The 19,590-nt window shown below is 41.3% G+C and overlaps 1 protein-coding gene across 3 annotated transcripts in view; it reads right to left on the reverse strand.

Annotated features, from left to right (window-relative positions):
• Positions 1 to 5,207: 5,207 nt before the first annotated feature.
• ckap5 (cytoskeleton associated protein 5) overlaps positions 5,208 to 19,590 on the reverse strand; it is a 64,207-nt gene continuing 49,824 nt past the window's right edge. For all 3 annotated transcript variants that reach the window (XM_088997532.1, XM_088997531.1, XM_088997530.1), the window contains 7 exons: positions 18,199 to 18,274; positions 17,913 to 18,101; positions 16,010 to 16,147; positions 9,362 to 9,445; positions 9,100 to 9,259; positions 8,905 to 9,023; positions 5,208 to 6,999 (listed from right to left, as the gene is read on the reverse strand). In XM_088997532.1, coding sequence (XP_088853658.1) covers positions 6,739 to 6,999; positions 8,905 to 9,023; positions 9,100 to 9,259; positions 9,362 to 9,445; positions 16,010 to 16,147; positions 17,913 to 18,101; positions 18,199 to 18,274 — 1,027 coding nt within the window. In that variant the 3' untranslated portion in view covers positions 5,208 to 6,738. The remainder of the gene's footprint in view (positions 7,000 to 8,904; positions 9,024 to 9,099; positions 9,260 to 9,361; positions 9,446 to 16,009; positions 16,148 to 17,912; positions 18,102 to 18,198; positions 18,275 to 19,590) is intronic.

The raw sequence follows: 19,590 nt of genomic DNA on the forward strand, positions 1-19,590 counted from the left end.
ATATGATGCTGTGAGTGCTGCCGTACAAGCGGTTGACCAACAGAACGAGTCTAGTGCAGCTTGGCAACATGTAAATGTTCACCCCTCTCTTCTCATGTCGGTCGATGTCAATAGTCACGGTCAATACAGATTACTAAGGATAACGCGTGCGTCTGCTTCGTCACATAAAACGCCACATCTGGCGACGAGGAAAAGTCAATTTTAGGGTAGAAGGAATTCTCTAAAGCACAGGTGTCAAAGTCAAGGCCCGGGGGCCAAATCCGGCCCGCCACATATTTTTTTCGGCCCGCGAAAGCAAATCAAACTTGTGAACTTGGCCATTATTATTATTAATGATGAGGCACAAAATGTCGATGACGGCAAGAATGTTGTCGTTTTATTGAGCTCAATAATTGGACTTCTCAGCATATGGACTTCTCAGTGATTTAGTGCAACCTGCCAAGCCCAGAGACAAGACTTTTGTGGAAAGTGTATCCACATTGAAGAAATATTACAAGCCCAAGCCGTTGGTGATTTTTGAGCGGTTCAGGTATCGTAAATGCACTCAGAAGAGCAGCCAGACGGTGACAGAATTTGCCGCTGACCTACGTCAACTTGCTACGAAGTGTGATTTTTGGGGGCAGACTGGATGAGGCTTTACGTGATGGCTTCGTCAGTGGAGTCGCTTCGGAGGCCTTGCAACGCAAGCTACTCTCGGAGGATGGCCTGTCGTTTGCAAGAGCCGTGGAGCTTGCAGTCAACATGGAGACGGCCCACCGGTATGCACAGCAGTTGATGAAAAGGGAAGATGTCACAACACAAGTCCACAAGTTTAAAGAAAACCAACGGGGAGGAGGCACACCAACGCGATTGCTACAGATGCAAAGGCACAAACCATAGTGCAAATGGCTGTTTCTACAAGAATTCAAAATGTCATCACTGTGGTAAAGTAGGTCATATTAAAAAGGCATGTCGGGCCCGGGCACAGGCATTTAATGTTAACAGAAAAGGGAGAAGATGAATAGAGAGATAAATAATAGTAAAATCAGAATCATCTTTATCGCCAAGTATGTAGAACACACAAGGAATTTGTTTCCGGTAGAACACGCTGCACTCGTATCGTCGTCAAAAAAACTGCTAAGTGGCACTATACAGTTCCATTTTGGCGACTGTTGAAATTGAAGAAAAAGATGATGATGTTCCCATGTTACAAGTCCGCGTGTATAGTGCTAATGTCAGTCAGAGACCATATAAGGCCGTTTTTGACATAAATGGGAAACAGATTTCGAGGGAGATTGACACCGGCGCTGCAGTCAGCATTATCTCTGAAAATGTTTATGAGCGGTCGTTCTCGCATATACCACTAGAGGGGAGTCGTGTAAAGGGCTATTTAAGGCAACCCATCCCAGTGAAAGGTCAAATCAACTTTAAAGTGAGATATGAAGATCAGACTGCTAACTTACCACTGTTAGTTGTGGGGGTTAATCGGCCGTCACTCTGTGGACGAGTGGCTAGATAAAATAAAAGTAAACTGGGAAACGATCAAAATAGTAACAAAAAACAAAATGCTGTTGTCTCCAAGACACATGTCAATCCTAGAAATACTCAAGCAAGATGATGACTTGAAGTGCTGATGTCAAAGCCAAAATATCTGAGAACACCGAGGCTTCCAGTCAAAGCATGATTCATCTCTGTGAGTCTGAAGACATGAAAAAACAACAACCGTCTGTTTCTGCCTCAGATAAAGCCAGCACACTTTATTCTTGCACAACCAAGAAGAAACCAAAAAAGAAAAAAATGTTGACAATTATTGACAAGGACACAGAGAAGGTCTGCAGGGAATGTGAGATGTGCCAGCATGATAGTGGTCGATGCTTACTCCAAGTGGCTCGAGGTCTTCAAAATGTCTCAGATAACCTCAGCAGCCACCATCACAAGACTCAAAAGGTTGTTTGCAGCCCAAGGCATACCAGAGCAGATTGTCACCGACAATGCCACAACCTTCATGTCGAATGAGTTCCAGCTCTTCGTGAAAAGAAATTGAATCCTTCACACAACCGGAGCACCGATGCATCCTGCTACAAATGGACATGCTGAGAGGTACATCGCAACCTTCAAACCAGGCATGAAGAAGCAGTAGAGACCCTGAGTGTTGAGGATAAGATCTCACACTTCATGTTGCGTTATCGCACAACGCCGAACAGTACAACAGCAGAGACACCAGCAGACCTGTTCTTAAAAAGAAACGTGCGAACATGGCCGAATTTCCTGAAACCGAACATCTCTGAGACGGTGAGTAAGAGACAGTTCAGGCAGAAGGAGGAACATGATCGTCAAGCTACCGAAAGACATTTTGATGTGGACGATCCTGTCTATCTTCGTAACACGGCTGGAGAGCACCCCAAATGGATCCCTGGGGTAGTGACACAAAAGACTGGACCCGTGTCATACCATGTGCAAGGCACCATGGAGATCAATTGCGCACTCAATACCTACCGGACACTTTTGATCCTGGACATGAACAAGATGCTGAGCAGGACAGAGACCTTGGCGAACCAGAGTCCACAGCACCTGCACCACCAGCTGGTGCACCGGACCCGCCAGAACCACTTGTGTCGGAAACAGTGGTTTTGAGACATTCAGGACGTAAAACAAAACGCCCTTCGCGTTACACAGATTGAATGTAATGTTGGAATTGAAAATGTTCAGATTGAGTTTATTGTTACAATTGTTATGCAAGTATGATGGCTAAGGTCATGTGAATATATTATCCTAAGTCAATGTTAATGTCTATTGAAAATACCGTTAAGACATTGTTGAAATTACCTTTAAGCTAAGGGGGAGGTAATGTGGTGTATTAAAGGACAACCGACGTCTCCGGACAAGTTGTGTCCATAATTTGTAAAATGGCTTCAAATGACTTCTACTGGGCGTATTTTAATAAGATTCCACCGCACATAGCTATATTTTACATTTTAAGACTCGCGCTGAACATTCAGGAAGTCTTGTTTTTGAGTTGGTGACGAGTCCTCACGTGACGTCAGAAAAGGACCGCCTCCTGACCGTAAAAAGGACGCATTGTAGCGTCTTTCCATCACGTCAATGTATTTTGCTGTACTGTTTTTTTAACAACCTTATTTTACATCCAAAAGCCGCCAGCAGAGGGAGTCCAAGCTCCATGGAAGAATTTATCAGCCTGTGGAAACGGGCTGATTCATTCCTCACAGCTCGGTGGCCATTTTCTTGCCTCTTTTTTGTGGGAGACATTCCCCCCCGCCTGTTTGCCTCAAAATGACACAGAATAAATTCTTTGATCGATTGCAAACATGTATGCTTTCCTCCTCAGAACTATTTGAATCATATTCATAACTGGATGTGTAACAAGAAAGCATATTATCAGAATCTGAAGCCATTGTTTTTATTCTCCAGCAATGCAAGACGTCTTGGCGTGACGTCACCAACTGGGGGCGGGACTTTCTGAAAATGGCCAATTCACAGCTCCATTTTTTGCAGATTTTGGACACTTTAAGTCATTTTTATTGGTATTTTGGATTTGAATAAAAATATCATACTGCATGTGTTGGGTATTTTAAATGCTATAAAACGTTTTTCTGATCTCAGTTAAAAAACAAAAAAGGTGACGTCGGTTGCCCTTTAACGGTTGCCCTTTAAAGTTATATTCAGGTTGTTTGGACGCACAGACTTGCCTTACCTTACGTTTGACATCTACTGCGCATGTGTGTAAATGTTCACCCCTCTCTTCCCATGTCGGTTTACTAAGGTTAAACAGAAACATATTACTAAGGATGACGCGTGAGTCTGCTTCGTCAAATAAAACGCCACAATAGTGATAAGAAATACAAAAATAGGACAAAACATAATCAAAATTCATGTAGAAGCACACGGCATGAGGGCCAAATAAAAAGAAAATGATAAATTTGTATTAATGGAAAAGTAAGGACTCAGCGAAGAAGCATGATTGGACACCCCACTTTAATGACCTAACCGAGGAAATAGTACCTGTAATTGCAGAGCCAAGTACGGATGGCCAACCCAATAGATTATTCAGCGATTTTGGGCCTCCCAAATTTATAGAATGGAATGGTGTTGCACCACAAAATAGTTCTATTAAAGGGAAAGAAAGTGGTCCTCTTCTAATGAGTCATGCTATTCTCAACACTGCTGTTAGCAGTTATTCATTTGATGATCGTGGGGTAAATTATCTCTCGTTTGGATTTAATAAATGCTTGATCTGTCTGAGTATTTATGTTATAGGATGCGATTAAATGAAGAATTTGAAGCATGGACGTAATGAAATCGAGTTATTGATGGCGGGTATTTTTTTCCAACTTTAATCAAGGATCAATAAAAGCTTCATATGCAGATAATCTGAATGTTATGCCAACTATTTCATGCTACAGGCTTTATTGGTACACCTTAATGGTGTCATCAATCCAATCATTATTTCAGACAGGGTGATCTAAACAAAGTGACATGTACAATCCAAATGTGTGTGACCCACCTCAGTGTGAATACACTTGCTCTGTGATAGTTGTTCAAGATGGCACTGTCGGCAAGAGTTTTGCTTTTCGTTATTTCTGTCTTTTGTTTTGTCACATGGTGTTGTTGTCCTTCATGTAGACCTGATGTGGATTGTTTTTCAGCATTTTGGCCGTGACATTTGTCAACAAAGAAGAATCTGTGCTTGATGGCTGCACCTTTTCGGGAGCAAGCACCGATTTGAATTTTAATGGGGAGGAATAACGATACTGTTGGACATTGCGTTGGGAGAGAGGCGTTGGCACCTAACACGTATGCATGTTCAGAACTGCGAGTTGTCGCTCGGAATTGAAGCAGATTTACACAGGACAAAAAAAGTGCCCTGGCAGTTTTTTTTTCACTCCATCAATGGATGGATAGCCCCCAGCCTCAGTGGAATTGGAAGTGGCTGTTGAGTGCCTCCAGGCTCCCCTGCCAAAGCTGTTAGCCATGTGACTTAACGCATGATAAGTGGAAGGTTTGATGAAATCTTTAGTTCACTTTTCAGTGTCAAACTAAATATTGTGCCGCACGACAATTAAAAAATGACAGGCTCTTAATTGTTTCTTAAGGCTCTTGCATTTATCTATGTACAAATGTATAACCTGGTTTTAAAAACTAAATATTTCATTTTGAAATGTGCAGCCAGATATAATACAAACATTTGTAGCTCACAAAAACAAACCAAATTAAGCACAATGTAAACTTTATTTACATGACAAAAATAAAAATGACAGATGTAATGCCATGCTCTTCCAACCCTCGGCAGCGAGTAATTCCTTCAGGGGGATGAAGAGCTGATGGTTTGAAGCATTTTTTTCATTACACTCATATTGGCTCTGAAGACATGTTCCAAAGAAATGTCTGTGTTAAACAAGGACATTACATTAGTACATAACATACAAACAGTATTTACAGGGTTTCACAGTGTCCATGCTTAAGACAAAACTGTTGAAACCGTTGCATCTCTCAACGGTAATAAAATTGCAACTCTTAATTAGCCTCGTCGTTTTTGTTAATGTGCTGAACTGAGCTGTGCGCGACCTTTGCGATGGGCAGAAAGAACAAGGGAATGACAAAGAGCGGCCTTCACATACATTCACACGTAAAAGGCGAGTCAAAAGAGAATATACAAACATTGTCCATTTATTCATTCATTCCTGTGGTGGTGTTTGCGGTGCTTGTGTAATTGCCGAAATGTAAGTCATCACTTGGATCGCAGACAACTCTTTGTCTTGGGAGTCTCAAATACCGTTATCACGTGGCTAAATTGCGCGAGGTGACCAAAAGTCCATGAAAAGCAAACTTAAATTCAAGTTTCTAATTATTGTAAGCTTGAAATTCAGAATCAACTTTTGTTAAAATCGGCATGACTAATCTGTATTGAGTATACGGTATGCATAAATTTGCTGTTCATGTTCACTAAAAAAGGTCATCAGCTATTTCAATTTGATAAAGAGAACCAATGAAACCTCCAATTAGATTATTCAGTCCCACCACCATGAAAGTTCTCATCATATGTCGGGGTGTGTGTGAAAATTCCCTTTGGTTACAGCGGTTTACAAGTTATAATGCTAGATAGTACACAGGGGATACCAATTCAGTATTTTCGTATTCAAAATCATACTTCTTTTGAAATATGATTTCTGGAGTGTGCATCTGACATTTTTGCCTTTCACACAAAATAAGATGGGAAAGGCTACAGCTCACCCGTGACCCAAGTGAGGGAGTGGCATTGATGGATGGATATCTTAAGACCAAAAACACGGTTTTATCTCTAGTCCACGCACAGCACAATTGACTAACACAACCAGATAAGGCGACAATACAAGACTAGAATTAACTGCGGATACCAATCCACAGTAAAAAGCAGAGGTTGTTCAGCCTTAAAACACCAAAAGTCTGTTATATGGGAAACTCTGGCAACTTTTTAATCAAAGGATAAAGAACTGCTCCCCTCAGTTGAATCTGCTGTAAATTTCCGCAATGCATTAGTTTGCATTCAATCTAAATCTGCACAGCTCTATCTAGTACAGATGAGCATCTAAAAAAAAAACCCCAAAAATGCTTGAGCTGAATTATCTACTTGATTTTTATATATATACACAGGAAGAGCGGCATTTTGGTTTCGAATGTCCATGAATGAGAGCAGAAAAATAAACAGAACATACTGTAAAAGGGGGTTGCCGGTTACACTCAAGTAGTACGACCGCAGAGTTCCTACTCCCGATTGTTCTTGATACGTTCCAGACGTTTTTTTAGGTCCCCCAGGTTAGCTGCAGGCGAGGCCGAGCGGGTGCGCACACTGGATGGTGAGCGAGGCTGAGTGTTGTGTTCCTGCTGATAGAGCTCTCTGGACTCTTTGAGCTGTGAAAGCTTACTGTGGAGCATGTCTGTGGATGAGGCCACCGGAGGCTTAGATGACAGCAGTGAGGACATGGGGGCTCGCACTTGGGGCTCATCATCACCTCCACCAATGCTCTGCAACACACGGGCAAAGACAAGTACGGTGATACCTCAGCTTATGAACGCTTTAGTTTACGAACTTTTCGCCTTCCGAACGTTAAATTCGCGAGAATATAATCTTGGCATACAAACTAGTTTTCGGGAAAAACACAGAGCATCACAATGGCTGGCGGACTAGTTTTCGGCGGAAGAACACCAAACCACACGGACGAACAGCTCGCGGACTAGTTTTCCACACCCACTTTCTTTTAGTACACTCAGTGCAGATGTGGTTTGTTATCGTCTTCAACGATACTTTTGATTTTTTGGGACCGTAAAAAGACCCCACCACAGGCTAGTGTTAAGCCGAAGAGGACACAAAACAAAATTACAATCGAGCAGAAGAAGGAGATCATCGAAAAACACAAATGAGGTGAGCGTTTGTGTGACTTAGCGTCCCAGTACGCTAAGTCGACCATTGCTATGCGTGGCTAAAGGTGTTTTTGTGTTGTCTCAGCATTGGTTTCAGGCAATAGAAGAGGTTGAAAAACTTCTGTTGATTTGGATTAACAAAAGCAGCTAACAGGGGACAGGGTGAGAGAAGGTATTATCGCCGAGAAAGCACGGCATCTTCACTCAGACATCACAAGAGGCAACTACATCAACCACCACCACAAAGGTAAATAAAACGACTTTATTATACAATACAGTTTATTTATTTAATTACAATACATACACATTTGTTATACATAAAATAAGGTATATTTTGTGTAGTTTTAAGGCTTATTTAGTAGAAAATTACGTTATATGGCAGGGGTGTCAAAGTCATTTTTTGCCGTGGGCCACATTGTAGATATGGTTTCCTCTCAAGGGCTGTTATGAATTTGGGGAAGCCATTAGAATGTTTAATATATCACATATATAGTGCACATATTACATATAGAGCACACAACAAATTAATGAATAACTAGTTTTCAAATCTGAAGTCAAGAATAATGACTGTTATTGTGGTTTACATCCAAAAATATGAAATTTTGGTTAGGATTTTAATAATAATAATACATTTTATTTATAAGCGCCTTTCAAAACTCTAAAGGACACTTTACAGTCACATTATATTTTTTCTGCGGGTGAGCAGCACGCATCATGGAATTTCACAAGTTTGACTTGCTTTCGCGAGCCGAAAAAAATGTGGCGGGCTGGATTTGGCTACTGGGCTTTGACTTTGACACCTGTGTTTTATGGGGACCTGGAAACTGATTATTCTCATTTTTAATGGTTTCTTATGGGAAATATATGTTTGGCAGACACACTTTCCACCTTACACACACTTTCTGGGAACCAATTATGTTCGTAAACTGAGGTATCACTGTATATAAATCTTAAGACTAAATTAAAGCTGAGCTAATTAAAGCTGAGGTGTCACTGTATATAAATCTAAAGACTAAATTACAGGGGTTCCAGAAGGGAGTTTCCTGCATTAAAAACACACACAAAATAAAGTAAGAGGACTTTAAAAACCTTTCAAATTTAGAGCTGCCTAGGGGAGGGTAAAATCCAAGGTAAAGATCACACATAGTTTATTTATTTTTTATTACTATTCATTTGTTTTGAAAAATGAAAGATTAATTTAAAGAGTCAATGTCGCTTTTGCCAAAGTCCAATGAGTTCACACAAACATATTTGCACATGATAAATGAGATCCAAGTCAGCCTCAAAACAATAACATAAGATAATTAAGATATTCGGGTAATGCTAAAAAATGGAATTGAATTCATACAACCCACAATAAAAAAACAACTGCACATGAAATCTTGGAGCAACTGTTTAATGAATCGGAGCGTTCCCTTTGGCCAAAAAAAAAAACATGGTGATGATTGACAACTTCATGATGATGTGTGACAAGTTTGAACGGGAGACGGAGCATGTAAAACAACTCACCCTCTTATTTTCAAGTCCTTGCCTCTGCCGTAGGATCTTGAGTCTCTCGTAGTAGACCGCTGGCTTTAGATCTTCATCATTACTGCTGAGACTGTTGTCAGCGGCATGCTGTGCAATCACTGCCGAATAACATTTGACACATGAAATTGCTGATTGTCGACAAAGTTTGATCGCCTTTTGTGTCCGTTCCTTTACCTGCCGGGTTTTGAATGCGAGGTTTGCCCTCTCGCTCTGACTCGATTATTCGAAGCCCTCGCTCCACGTAACTCTGGAAGAATGGGGTTGTGCTTTTGAGGAAGGGCTCAAGGTCCACATCGGTACACTTTTGTTTGTACTCATAAAGTTCTGTCAAACCCTGTGGATATTAAGGTACAAATATTGAACGACATTCTGTGAATGATGCTCCAAGACCAGAATATTTGACAAAACAAAGCTGAAAAATGCGCAAACGACGGACCTCCTTTGTGTTCTCCTTGGAGCCGATCTTCTTGAAGATTTCACTCAGAAAGTCATGGACCTTTGCCTTTGGCATCCCATCCTCCTGGGGCGAGGACACATTTTGTCTCAGTGGAATTTTCTAAATTGAATGTCACTTTCTTTAATGTTATTTTACGGAGTCCCAAATGGGACATGGAAGAAAAAGAAATAAACAACAACTTTGCATTTCCTCGCAGAGTTTTGCATTCCCTTGCAAATATTGTGAGATTTTGCTATTTTTTTAAGCTTCCGGATCATCGTCTGGGTAACCGAATACAACAAATGCAAAACGTTGTGAGGGAACGCAAAGGTGTTTTTTCGTCCATGTCCTCTTCGGGGCTCTATTATTTTACCTTCAACAATGGGAGGGTTAGGGGGGCATACTCCAGGTATATACCACACACACATACACACAAAGTTAAAAGAAGGAATGAGTTCATCATCTGATCATTTCAATTTTACATTTCAAATACTACTTTACAGAAAATGCAACACGAAATAATACAAGCGGACATCATATAAATCATGGATCCAAAAAAAATCGTTATATCTATTCCGGCATGCACTGCTATTTGAGGTGGTTTTAGATGAAAGAGGAGAAAGTCAAATACTCCTTCTTACCATTGGGTAAGATTATGCATGTTGCCACACACATCAGCTACAAGCAAAGTTTGAAAGTAGGCAAGCACCACCGCTACATCTGCAGCTGTTTTGAAAGCGGCATAAACGCACCTAATGTACAGTTAATTATCTCACGCTATTTATGTAACTTGCATACTGAAACAATACACAGGTTTTTACTTCATGGCTACTTCATTACAGTTTTCATTTCATTTTAAGCGGCAAAATTATCAAAGCATCAACCGATGCTGCCATGCTTGATGACATAGATCCAACATCATGAGGCAAGTTCAAGACATAACACACGCTGTCCCGATTCTGTCATTTTTGCACACTCATAATCTGCACTATTGACCACTACGTGGACTTCTGCTAAATGTACACTTTGTTTCTTATTGTAGCGTGTATGGTGGATATCAGGACTGGGCCAAACCCAACACCATGGGTCCTCTACAGGCTGCAAATTGTGTATTGTGATTGATAGATTTTGTGAAAATTCACTTAACCCTCAAACATTGTCTGCGCCATCTACAAATAAAAGTCCCTATATATTACATTTGTCAGGACAGTTTTATTGTGACAAGGTGGGCAAATGTGCGCACTTGACATCTTCAACTAACCCAGGCATGGGCAAACTACGGCCCGCGGGCCACATACGGCCCGTTAGGCTTTTTAATCCGGCCCGCCGAACTTGCCCAAATTATAGTACAAACAGTGTCTAAAACTCATGACAAAAAGTTAGCGAACAACAGGGCAGATAACTGAAAAGTTGCCTGTCCCATTTCTCACAAATTGAAGCACAATGAGACAACTAATCACATTAAAAAACATTGTAACAAAGTATAAAGTTTTTTTTTTAAATCAAGAATGCACCTACTACAAATACTACCTTGCTTAATTTACGGTAAATGTGCATGGCTGTAGATTTTGCTGCAGTAGTCGATTGTCATTGCGCTGTACAATGCAACGTTTGCATTGCTTCCTACGAGCCACTAAGCCCCTTTCATAAGTCTCACATACACTTTACAGTCACGGTTTAATGTAAATTTACGTTTTTTTTAGCGTCACATATGTTGTTAGCTTCTTTTGAATCTTTCTTCTGGTCTGAGGTTCTGTGCATCTATTTTGGAAAATGACATGCAATTGCACGACTTTATAACACTTGCGAAAGTCCGGAAGAAAGAAGCAGGCTTCTGATTGGCTGCCGTGCCGAGTATGCAAATTTCAACTGCAGGTAGTCTATGTTTGTGTGATCGGCGACGGTACACGTGTATTGTTTGCGCGTGTAGGCCATCTATGATTTGGCGGAATTTAACACAAGTAGGTATTATTGAGCTTGAATATTTCGTTGTGTAATAATATGTTTTTAATTTTGAAAGTGATTCCATTTTTCAATAAATGTTGATTTCTTTAACTTTGCCCCTTCGATGGAAACTTATTAAAAACAGACAATCTTGATAAATCACAGTGCATGTTATTTCAATCTATTTCCATTTCCTCCTCCAAGTATCTGTGAAATAGTATGTAAACGTCATATTCCTTGAGACAAATTTATTAACTGATCAGGGATATTTTTCACATTTGAAAGAGTTAATAAATTGGGTTGTAGTGTTCTTACTGTGCTATGAGGTTTGTACATACTACATTACGTCTGTGTAAGCTCTCAGTCGTACAGGAGTGGTCCATCGATGTGGCAGTAAAAATTAAGGCTCTTGTTGTCTATCATAATTTTTGAGGGGATGAGAAGGTTTATTCAGCCGTCATCTGTACAAAAGTGAAGGTTTCGGACGTTTCGCCTCCTATCCAAGAGGCTTCGTCAGCGAACTAAAGTCTGACTGGTCGTATCGGCCCCATTTATATATCCCTAATGTCCAGACATGGTGGCGCCGGACACAGCAATGATAGGTCCCTACTCTCAGGTTGGGGGCAGAGGACCCCTCCCTGTGGTCCCACTGATTGTTCCTACATTCCTGACTAACGACTGGCCTATTACCCCCACTCCCACCGGTATCACCTCATCAGCATAACGACCCTCATCAGCATTACGAAAGTTGCCTAACCTGTTTTGCCTAAGCAGGCTATTGTATGAATGATCCAAATTGAACCTCACCCAACCAGACCGGTTTAATGAAGGATTTTGTTGTTTTATAAGAATCGCTTCTTTTACCCCCCTTTCAAACCATCGATGTTCTTTCGCTAAGATTTTAACCTCATTGTCGTCAAATGAGTGGTTGCTAGCTTTTAGGTGCAAATGTACTGCCGATTGAGGTCCACTTATATTATCCCTGCGATGTTGATAAAGTCTTTTTTTGAGAATTTGTTGAGTCTCCCCAATGTACTGCTCTTTACAATTTTCATTCTTACAATGTATGGAATAAACTACATTACTTTGTTTTTCATTTGGTAGCCTATCTTTTGGATGCACTAATTTTTGCCTTAACGTGTTTATCGGTTTGAAATAAGTAGGAATTTTATGTTGCCAAAGGACTCTTTGTAGTTTTTCAGAAAGTCCTGCAATGTACGGTACTGCTACTCCTCTCCTTTTTGTATCTTGAGAATTATTGGTTTCATTCCCTATTCTTTCTTTCTGACATTTGTTGAATGACCACTGAGGGTACCCACAGTTAGTGAGTGCTCTCCTGATATGTTTTGACTCCTTTTCTCTACCTTCAGTGTCAGTTGGTATTAGTTTAGCCCTATGCTGGAGGGTTCTGATAACTCCTAGTTTATGTTGTAAAGGATGGTTAGAGTCAAAAAGTAAGTATTGGTCAGTGTGCGTAGCCTTCCTAAAGACTTCTGTTTTTAGCGCTCTGTCCTCTTTTATAATTACTTTACAATCCAAGAAGGCTAGTTGGTTCTCTTGAATGTCCTCACGAGTAAATTTAATGTTGAAGTCTACAGAGTTGAGGTGATCTGTGAAGGATTGAATTTCTTGTTTCTTAATTATGACAAAAGTATCGTCCACATATCTAAACCAGTGTCTAGGTTTTGTCCCTGGGAAGGATGTGAGGGCCTGTTTCTCCATCTCTTCCATGTAAAGATTAGCCACTATGGGTGAAACTGGTGAGCCCATAGCACAACCATGAATTTGTTTATAAAATTTTTCCCGAAATTGAAAATATGTAGTATTAAGGCAGATTTCTAATAATTGGCAGATGTGATCCGGTTTAAGTTTGGTTCTTTCATGCAGAGAAACATCCGCCAGCAGCCCCGTCCTCACCACTGAGACTGCTGCTGGGGTTGCTGCTGGGGTTGGGACAGATGTAAAGAGAGAGGTCTTTGATCCTCTCCACAAACCCTGTGGTGTTCTCTACGTGATATTCTGTGTTACCAACCAACGGAGCTAAAATAGTTTTTAAATATTTGGCTACATTGTATGTAGAGGAGTCAATGCTACAAACAATGGGTCTGAGGGGGAACCCTTCTTTATGTATTTTTGGCAGGCCATAGATACATGGCGTGGCCTCTCCCGGGTATAATCTAAAATACATCTGTTTGTCTATATGTTTTCCTTTCTCTTTTGGAGACAGTCAATCATTTCTTTCTTGTATCTATTGGAAGGGTCCCTTTTTAGTTGCTCATAAGTGGAAGAATCACTGATTAACCTATTTATTTTGTCTTCATAATCCAATGTGTTGAGAAGCACTGTGCATCTGCCCTTGTCTGCTGGCAAAATAGTAATACAGTAAAGTCTCGTTATATCGATATTCAAGGGAGTCCGAAAAAATATCGATATAACCGGGACTATCGATATATCCGACCCTGTTTGCATGTAATTTTCTCCGTGCGTGCATAGAAATAGTATCGATATAACCGGGACTATGGATATATCCGATATCGATATAACGAGACTTTACTGTATTTTTGTCTTTTTGTAGAGTAGTTAACGCCTTTCTCTCTTCTAATGTTATGTTGGACGGAGGAAGTTTGGCACTACTGAGAACAGCTGATATTTTAATGCGTAGATCATCTGCCTCTGCATACGAAAGTTTGTTATTTTTAATAGCCGATTCAGTAGCTGTGATGTAATATATTGTAGGTATAGTTTTAGGAGTCACTGAGAAATTTAAACCTTTGGTAAGTACCGCCTTTTCTGTCTCTGAGAGATCTCTGTCTGACAAATTTTTGATCCAATTCTCCTTTGCAAACTGTTCATTCCTAATTTTTCGCGTGTTTACCAGTAGCTGAGATAGGGGGGTAAAAGAAGCGATTCTTATAAAACAACAAAATCCTTCATTAAACCGGTCTGGTGGGGTGAGGTTCAATTTGGATCGTTCATACAATAGCCTGCTTAGGCAAAACAGGTGAGGCAACTTTCGTAATGCTGATGAGGGTCGTTATGGTGATGAGGTGATACCGGTGGGAGTGGAGGTAATAGGCCAGTCGTTAGTCAGGAATGTAGGAACAATCAGTGGGGCCACAGGGAGGGGTCCTCTGCCCCCTCAACCTGAGGGTAGGGACCTATCATAGCTGTGTCCGGCGCCACCATGTCTGGACATTAGGGATATATAAATGGGGCCGATACGACCAGTCAGACTTTAGTTCGCTGACGAAGCCTCTTGGATAGGAGGCGAAACGTCCGAAACCTTCACTTTTGTACAGATGACGGCTGAAGAAACCTTCTCATCGATACATACTACATTTAAAGGACAACCGGCACCATTTTTTGTTTTTGTTTCCCACTGACATCAGAAAAACGTTTTATAGCATCTAAAATACCCAAATCAGGCAGGCTGATATTTTGAGTTAAATGAAAGAATCAGAATCAGAATCAGAATACCTTTATTCGTCCCGCAATGGGGAAATTTGCAAATGGACACAAATAAAAATGACTTCAAATGAATCCGGAAATGGTCAGTTTCAGAAGGTCCCACCCCCCTGTTCGTGACGTCACGCCAAGACGTCTTGCCTTGCTCGAGAATCAAAACAATGGCTTCAGATTCGGAGAAGATGTTTTCTTGTTACTCATCCAGTTATGAATATGATTCAAATAGTTCTGAAGAGGAAAGCATAAATGTTTGCAATTGATTCAAGGAGTCCTCCCATATCAATTCGAGCCGTCAGGGACAGCAATGTAGCACCCAGAAAATGCAGAAGATTGCGCCCAAGCTCCGTTGGAAATGGGCTGATTTGTCAGCTGGGAATTTGTGTCAGCGAATATCAAATAGTTGTCTTGGTGCAACACACAACGATTCACCATGGCGTTATTTATGTGTTTTCCTTTGGCCATCAACACGGATCAACACGAAGTTTTCAGACCAAACAAAGTCCCCAAAATGCATTTTATGTCGCTTTCTCGGTCAGGGGCGGTCCAAACGTGACGTCACATGGGGATCGTCATCAACTCGAAAACAAGACTTCATGAATATTCAGCGCAAGTCTTAAAACGTAAACTATAGCTATATGCTGTGGAATCTTCGTAAAATACGCTCAGTCGAAGTCATTTGAAGTGATTTCATAAATTATGGACATAACTTGTTCAGAGTATTTCCGGCCCAAACACTCCCTCTAAATGCTCCTGGCCCGGCCCTTCTGTCAAATTTTAGAACCCAATGCGGCCCGCGAGTCAAAAAGTTTGCCCACCCCTGAACTAACCCGTGAGGAACAACTTTACTTTTGGAAGTGCACATGACTATTTTCCCTTCTTAATTCTTCAAATAACGCATTTTTGTTGCGGTGATTGAGGTCTTGGAACCCTGCTTAAAATATTGCTGCTTAGCATTAATGAATATCTAAAGCTTGGGCAACGCATCGGTCAACTGGTTAGCGCATCCGCTTCAGAGATGTGCAGAGATGCAGGGTTTGATTCAGGCACTGTGGAGTTTGCAAGTTCTCTTCGTGCCCACATGGGTTTTCTCTGGCTTTTTCCCACATTTCAAAAACATGCATGGAAGGCTCAAAAATGGTCCTTCAGTGTGAGCGAGAATAGTTGTTCATCTTTGTGCATGTACTGCTTAAACGCAAGACGACACAGATACAATTGATTTGAATGAATCGTGTTACTCACCATGTGCAGACCATCCTTTTCGTTACCTCGGTCACTCTTGCTCCCAAACAGGTTCCCAGAGTGTTTGATAACCCGCCTTAAATAGGTCTCTAATTCAGATTCATTCCGATTCTCAATCATTGAAAAGTGGTCCAGGATCTGTTAAGAAAGCTCTGAGTAACTACATTTTTACAATATAACAATATAACATAAGAAACAAGAACAACAATAATAAAATACAGTGAGACCTCAACTTACGAACGCCTTATAATACGAACTTTTCATCATACGAACGTCAAATTTATGAAAATTAAACCTTATAATACGTACTATTTTCATAATACACACCCACCACGGCCGGTCCATCAAGCACACGACCTTCGGATCTGGCGAAAGTGTTCTTCGGCAGAAACACGACCGAACAGCGCGGCGTTACTTTCCATACCCCTTCTCATTGAATGCACACGTCGATCGCCTACTTGGAGCTTTTTGCTGATCATTTTACTATTATGGGACCGGAAAATAAACACCACAGGCTCGTGTTCAGCCTCAGTTCAAATGTGGTGCGTTACTATAAATAAATTGAAGAAACGTACACGTCTACTCTGCTCTGTTTATTTGTCATCCAAGACTTGGGGTGCGTTCAGGTTTGAGAATAGCGCACAATTTCTTAAGACTCTAGGCTGTTTGGAAAGCATTGTCTAACTGAATGAGCGGTGACAAACACTTACCAACGTTTTTGTGTTGCTACACTTGAACGCACCCCTCTGTCAATTTGCGATAGAAGTGATTGTTATTGGCTAAACGGTAAAGTCATGTGTCATGGTGAGCCAATCAGGGCGAGTGTTTTCACACACACCGGAACAGCGTGTCAATAGTCACGCTAAATTGTCACGTGCGAGTTGACAGGTCGGGCGTGGCCTACGTTCGCGACACTTCATTTCATTGTCGTTCTGCAATTTCATTTCATTTCAACGAGTCACTGTCACCTCACCAGTGACATGATTACGACGAAAGTGCATTGCTACGTGACTTGTGCTCCAAATGTTTGCTTGTGCTCCAAGTGTTCGCTTTGCACGAGGTGATTGTTAGACGCGAGTGTGCCATTTTATTCGCCCCGCCCGCCTTCTTTTGTCGCGTTTTATTCCGCGTCCGTGGAATCATTGGACTGGCGCCTTTTGTTGTCATAAAATCTCTGCCAGCACCTACGGGACTGGAAGTGAATGCAGATGACATCGAGGAGCTTGTTGCTGACCATAATGAGGTCATCAACACAGATAATTTGATTTGCCTTCAAGAGGACAAGCAGAAGCAGGCCATTCAACAGTTGATGTGCAGGCTTTTATTGAACAGTTCCATTCAGAAAAGGCTATAAGAATCATCAACATGATGAATGATAATGTGATGCCTCAGTTTCGTAAGACCTTACAAGTCAGAAAGCAACAGGTGTCAATTAAGAGCCATCAATGACCATCACAAATGTAAATAAGGTGACTTTATTATACAGTGCAGTGTATTTCTTTCATTACAATACAATAGCACGTTTATTATACATAGGATAAGGTAGGTTGTGTGTAGTTTTAAGGCTTATTTAGTTGAAAAGTATATTTTATGGAAACCCGGGAACGGATTATTCCCATTTTAATGGTTTGCTATGGGAATTTTTTTTTCGAGACACACACTTTTCGCCTTACACACTCTGTCTGGGAACCAATTAAGTTCGTAAATTGAGGTCTCACTGTAAATCTAATTACACCGTATAAAGATGTTTACAGTGGTATTGACGATTCATTCAGTGTACCTATTGTGTTTCACGTTTGCTGATATTAGTGTTCCTTTAGTGCGTGCTACCAAAATGAGATTTTACTGCAATGGCAAATGGGTCAGGAAATGTTGCTTGTGATTGTACATAAAGATTTGTTACCTTAGCCCCGGTAAGCTTGCAAAGCGCGTGTAGTAGAGTCTTGAGGGTTCTGTGTGGGACGTCACTCTTTGGCTGCTTTAGTTTCTCTCTGGGGAAAACCTTCATAATGTTGTGAACATCAAATAAAATCCGGTCAAGGTTGATGCTGTTGATGGTCTCCGGGAGGTGGCGGATGAGCCTCCAGAGGCACTGAGTAAACAAAAAAAACGTCACATGAACTTTGATTTACACACTTTAAATACACCGTCGACACGTGCAGTTTTATGCTATTGGCTGAGAGACTTGCCTTCAACACCAGTTCAGAGAACATGGGTGACCCAGCTGTTGGACCCAAAGTGTCTTGAAGCATCACTAGTAGAGCACTGCACACAAAAGATTGAAAAATTGCCATTACACGAAAATAAATAAAAATAGACAGGCACACAATCTTTTTAATTGATAATATATAACATCACATCACGCACATCCTTTGACAGCTCCCTGTTAAACTTAGAATCAACTTCAAAATACTTCAAAGCCATCATAACCTTAACCCCCTTGACCCCTGTCTGTCGTCTGTGTAAGCTCTCCGTCGTACAGGAGTGGTCCATCGATGAAAATGTTTCTTCAGCCGTCGTCATTACGTCTTTGAAGGTGTCGGACGTTTCGCTTCTTATCCAAGTTGCTTCTTCAGCGAACTAAAGTCTTACTGGTAGTTTCGGCCCTATATATATCTCTATTGTCCAGACACGGCGGTGCCGGACTCTGCTATGATAGGTCCCTGGTCTCAGGTTGGGTGGAGCAGAGGACTACTCCCTGCGGCTCCACTGATTGTTCCTATTGTCCTGACTAACGACTGGCTTGATTGCCCTGGTATCACCTCATCAGCATGACTAATACTATGTTGCCTAAGCAGGCTGTTGTATGAACGATCCAAAATTGAACCTCCCACCATCATATCGGTTCAGTGAAGGATTTAGCTGTTTTATGAAAATCGCTTCTTTTATTCCCCTTTCAAACCATCTATGTTCTTTCGCTAAGATTTTAACCTCATTGTCGTCAAATGAGTGGTTGCTAGCTTTTAGGTACATATCGGATCTGGCGGAGTGATCTTCGGCGGAAGCACACGACTGAACACCGCTCCAGCCGGGCCACCTTTCCACAACCCCTCTCATTGAATGCACACGTCGATCGTCTCCTTGGAGCTTTTTGCTGGTAATTTTACTATTATGGGACCGAAAAAAAAAAAACCACCACAGGCTCGTGTTCAGCCGAAGAAGACACAAAATAAAATAAATAAAATAAAAATCACCGTCGCTGAGAAGAAGGAGATAATTGAAAAACACGAACAAGGTGTACGTTCCTGTGATTTAGTGGCCGAGCACGGCTATGCTAAGTCAACCATTGCTACCATTTTCCGGAACAGAGAAGCCATAAAAGGTGCGTCTGGTGCAAAAGGTGTTTCCGTGCTTTCAAAGCGACGATCTCGGGTAATTGAAGAAGTTGAAAAACTTTTGTTCATTTGGATTAACGAAAAGCAGCTATCTGGCGACAGCGCGAGTAAAGCTATTTTATGCGAGAAAGCACGGCTAATTCACACCGATATCGCCACGCGGTAACCTGGAAGTTCGGCCCTGATTGAGGATTTTAAAGCCAGCAACGGATGGTTCAAGAACTCTAAGCGCCATACTGGGATTCA

This window comes from Hippocampus bargibanti, linkage group LG05 (genome assembly GCF_051943395.1).
Source record: "Hippocampus bargibanti isolate YZ-2025 linkage group LG05, ASM5194339v1, whole genome shotgun sequence".
In the NCBI taxonomy this organism is placed as follows: Eukaryota; Metazoa; Chordata; class Actinopteri; order Syngnathiformes; family Syngnathidae; genus Hippocampus; species Hippocampus bargibanti.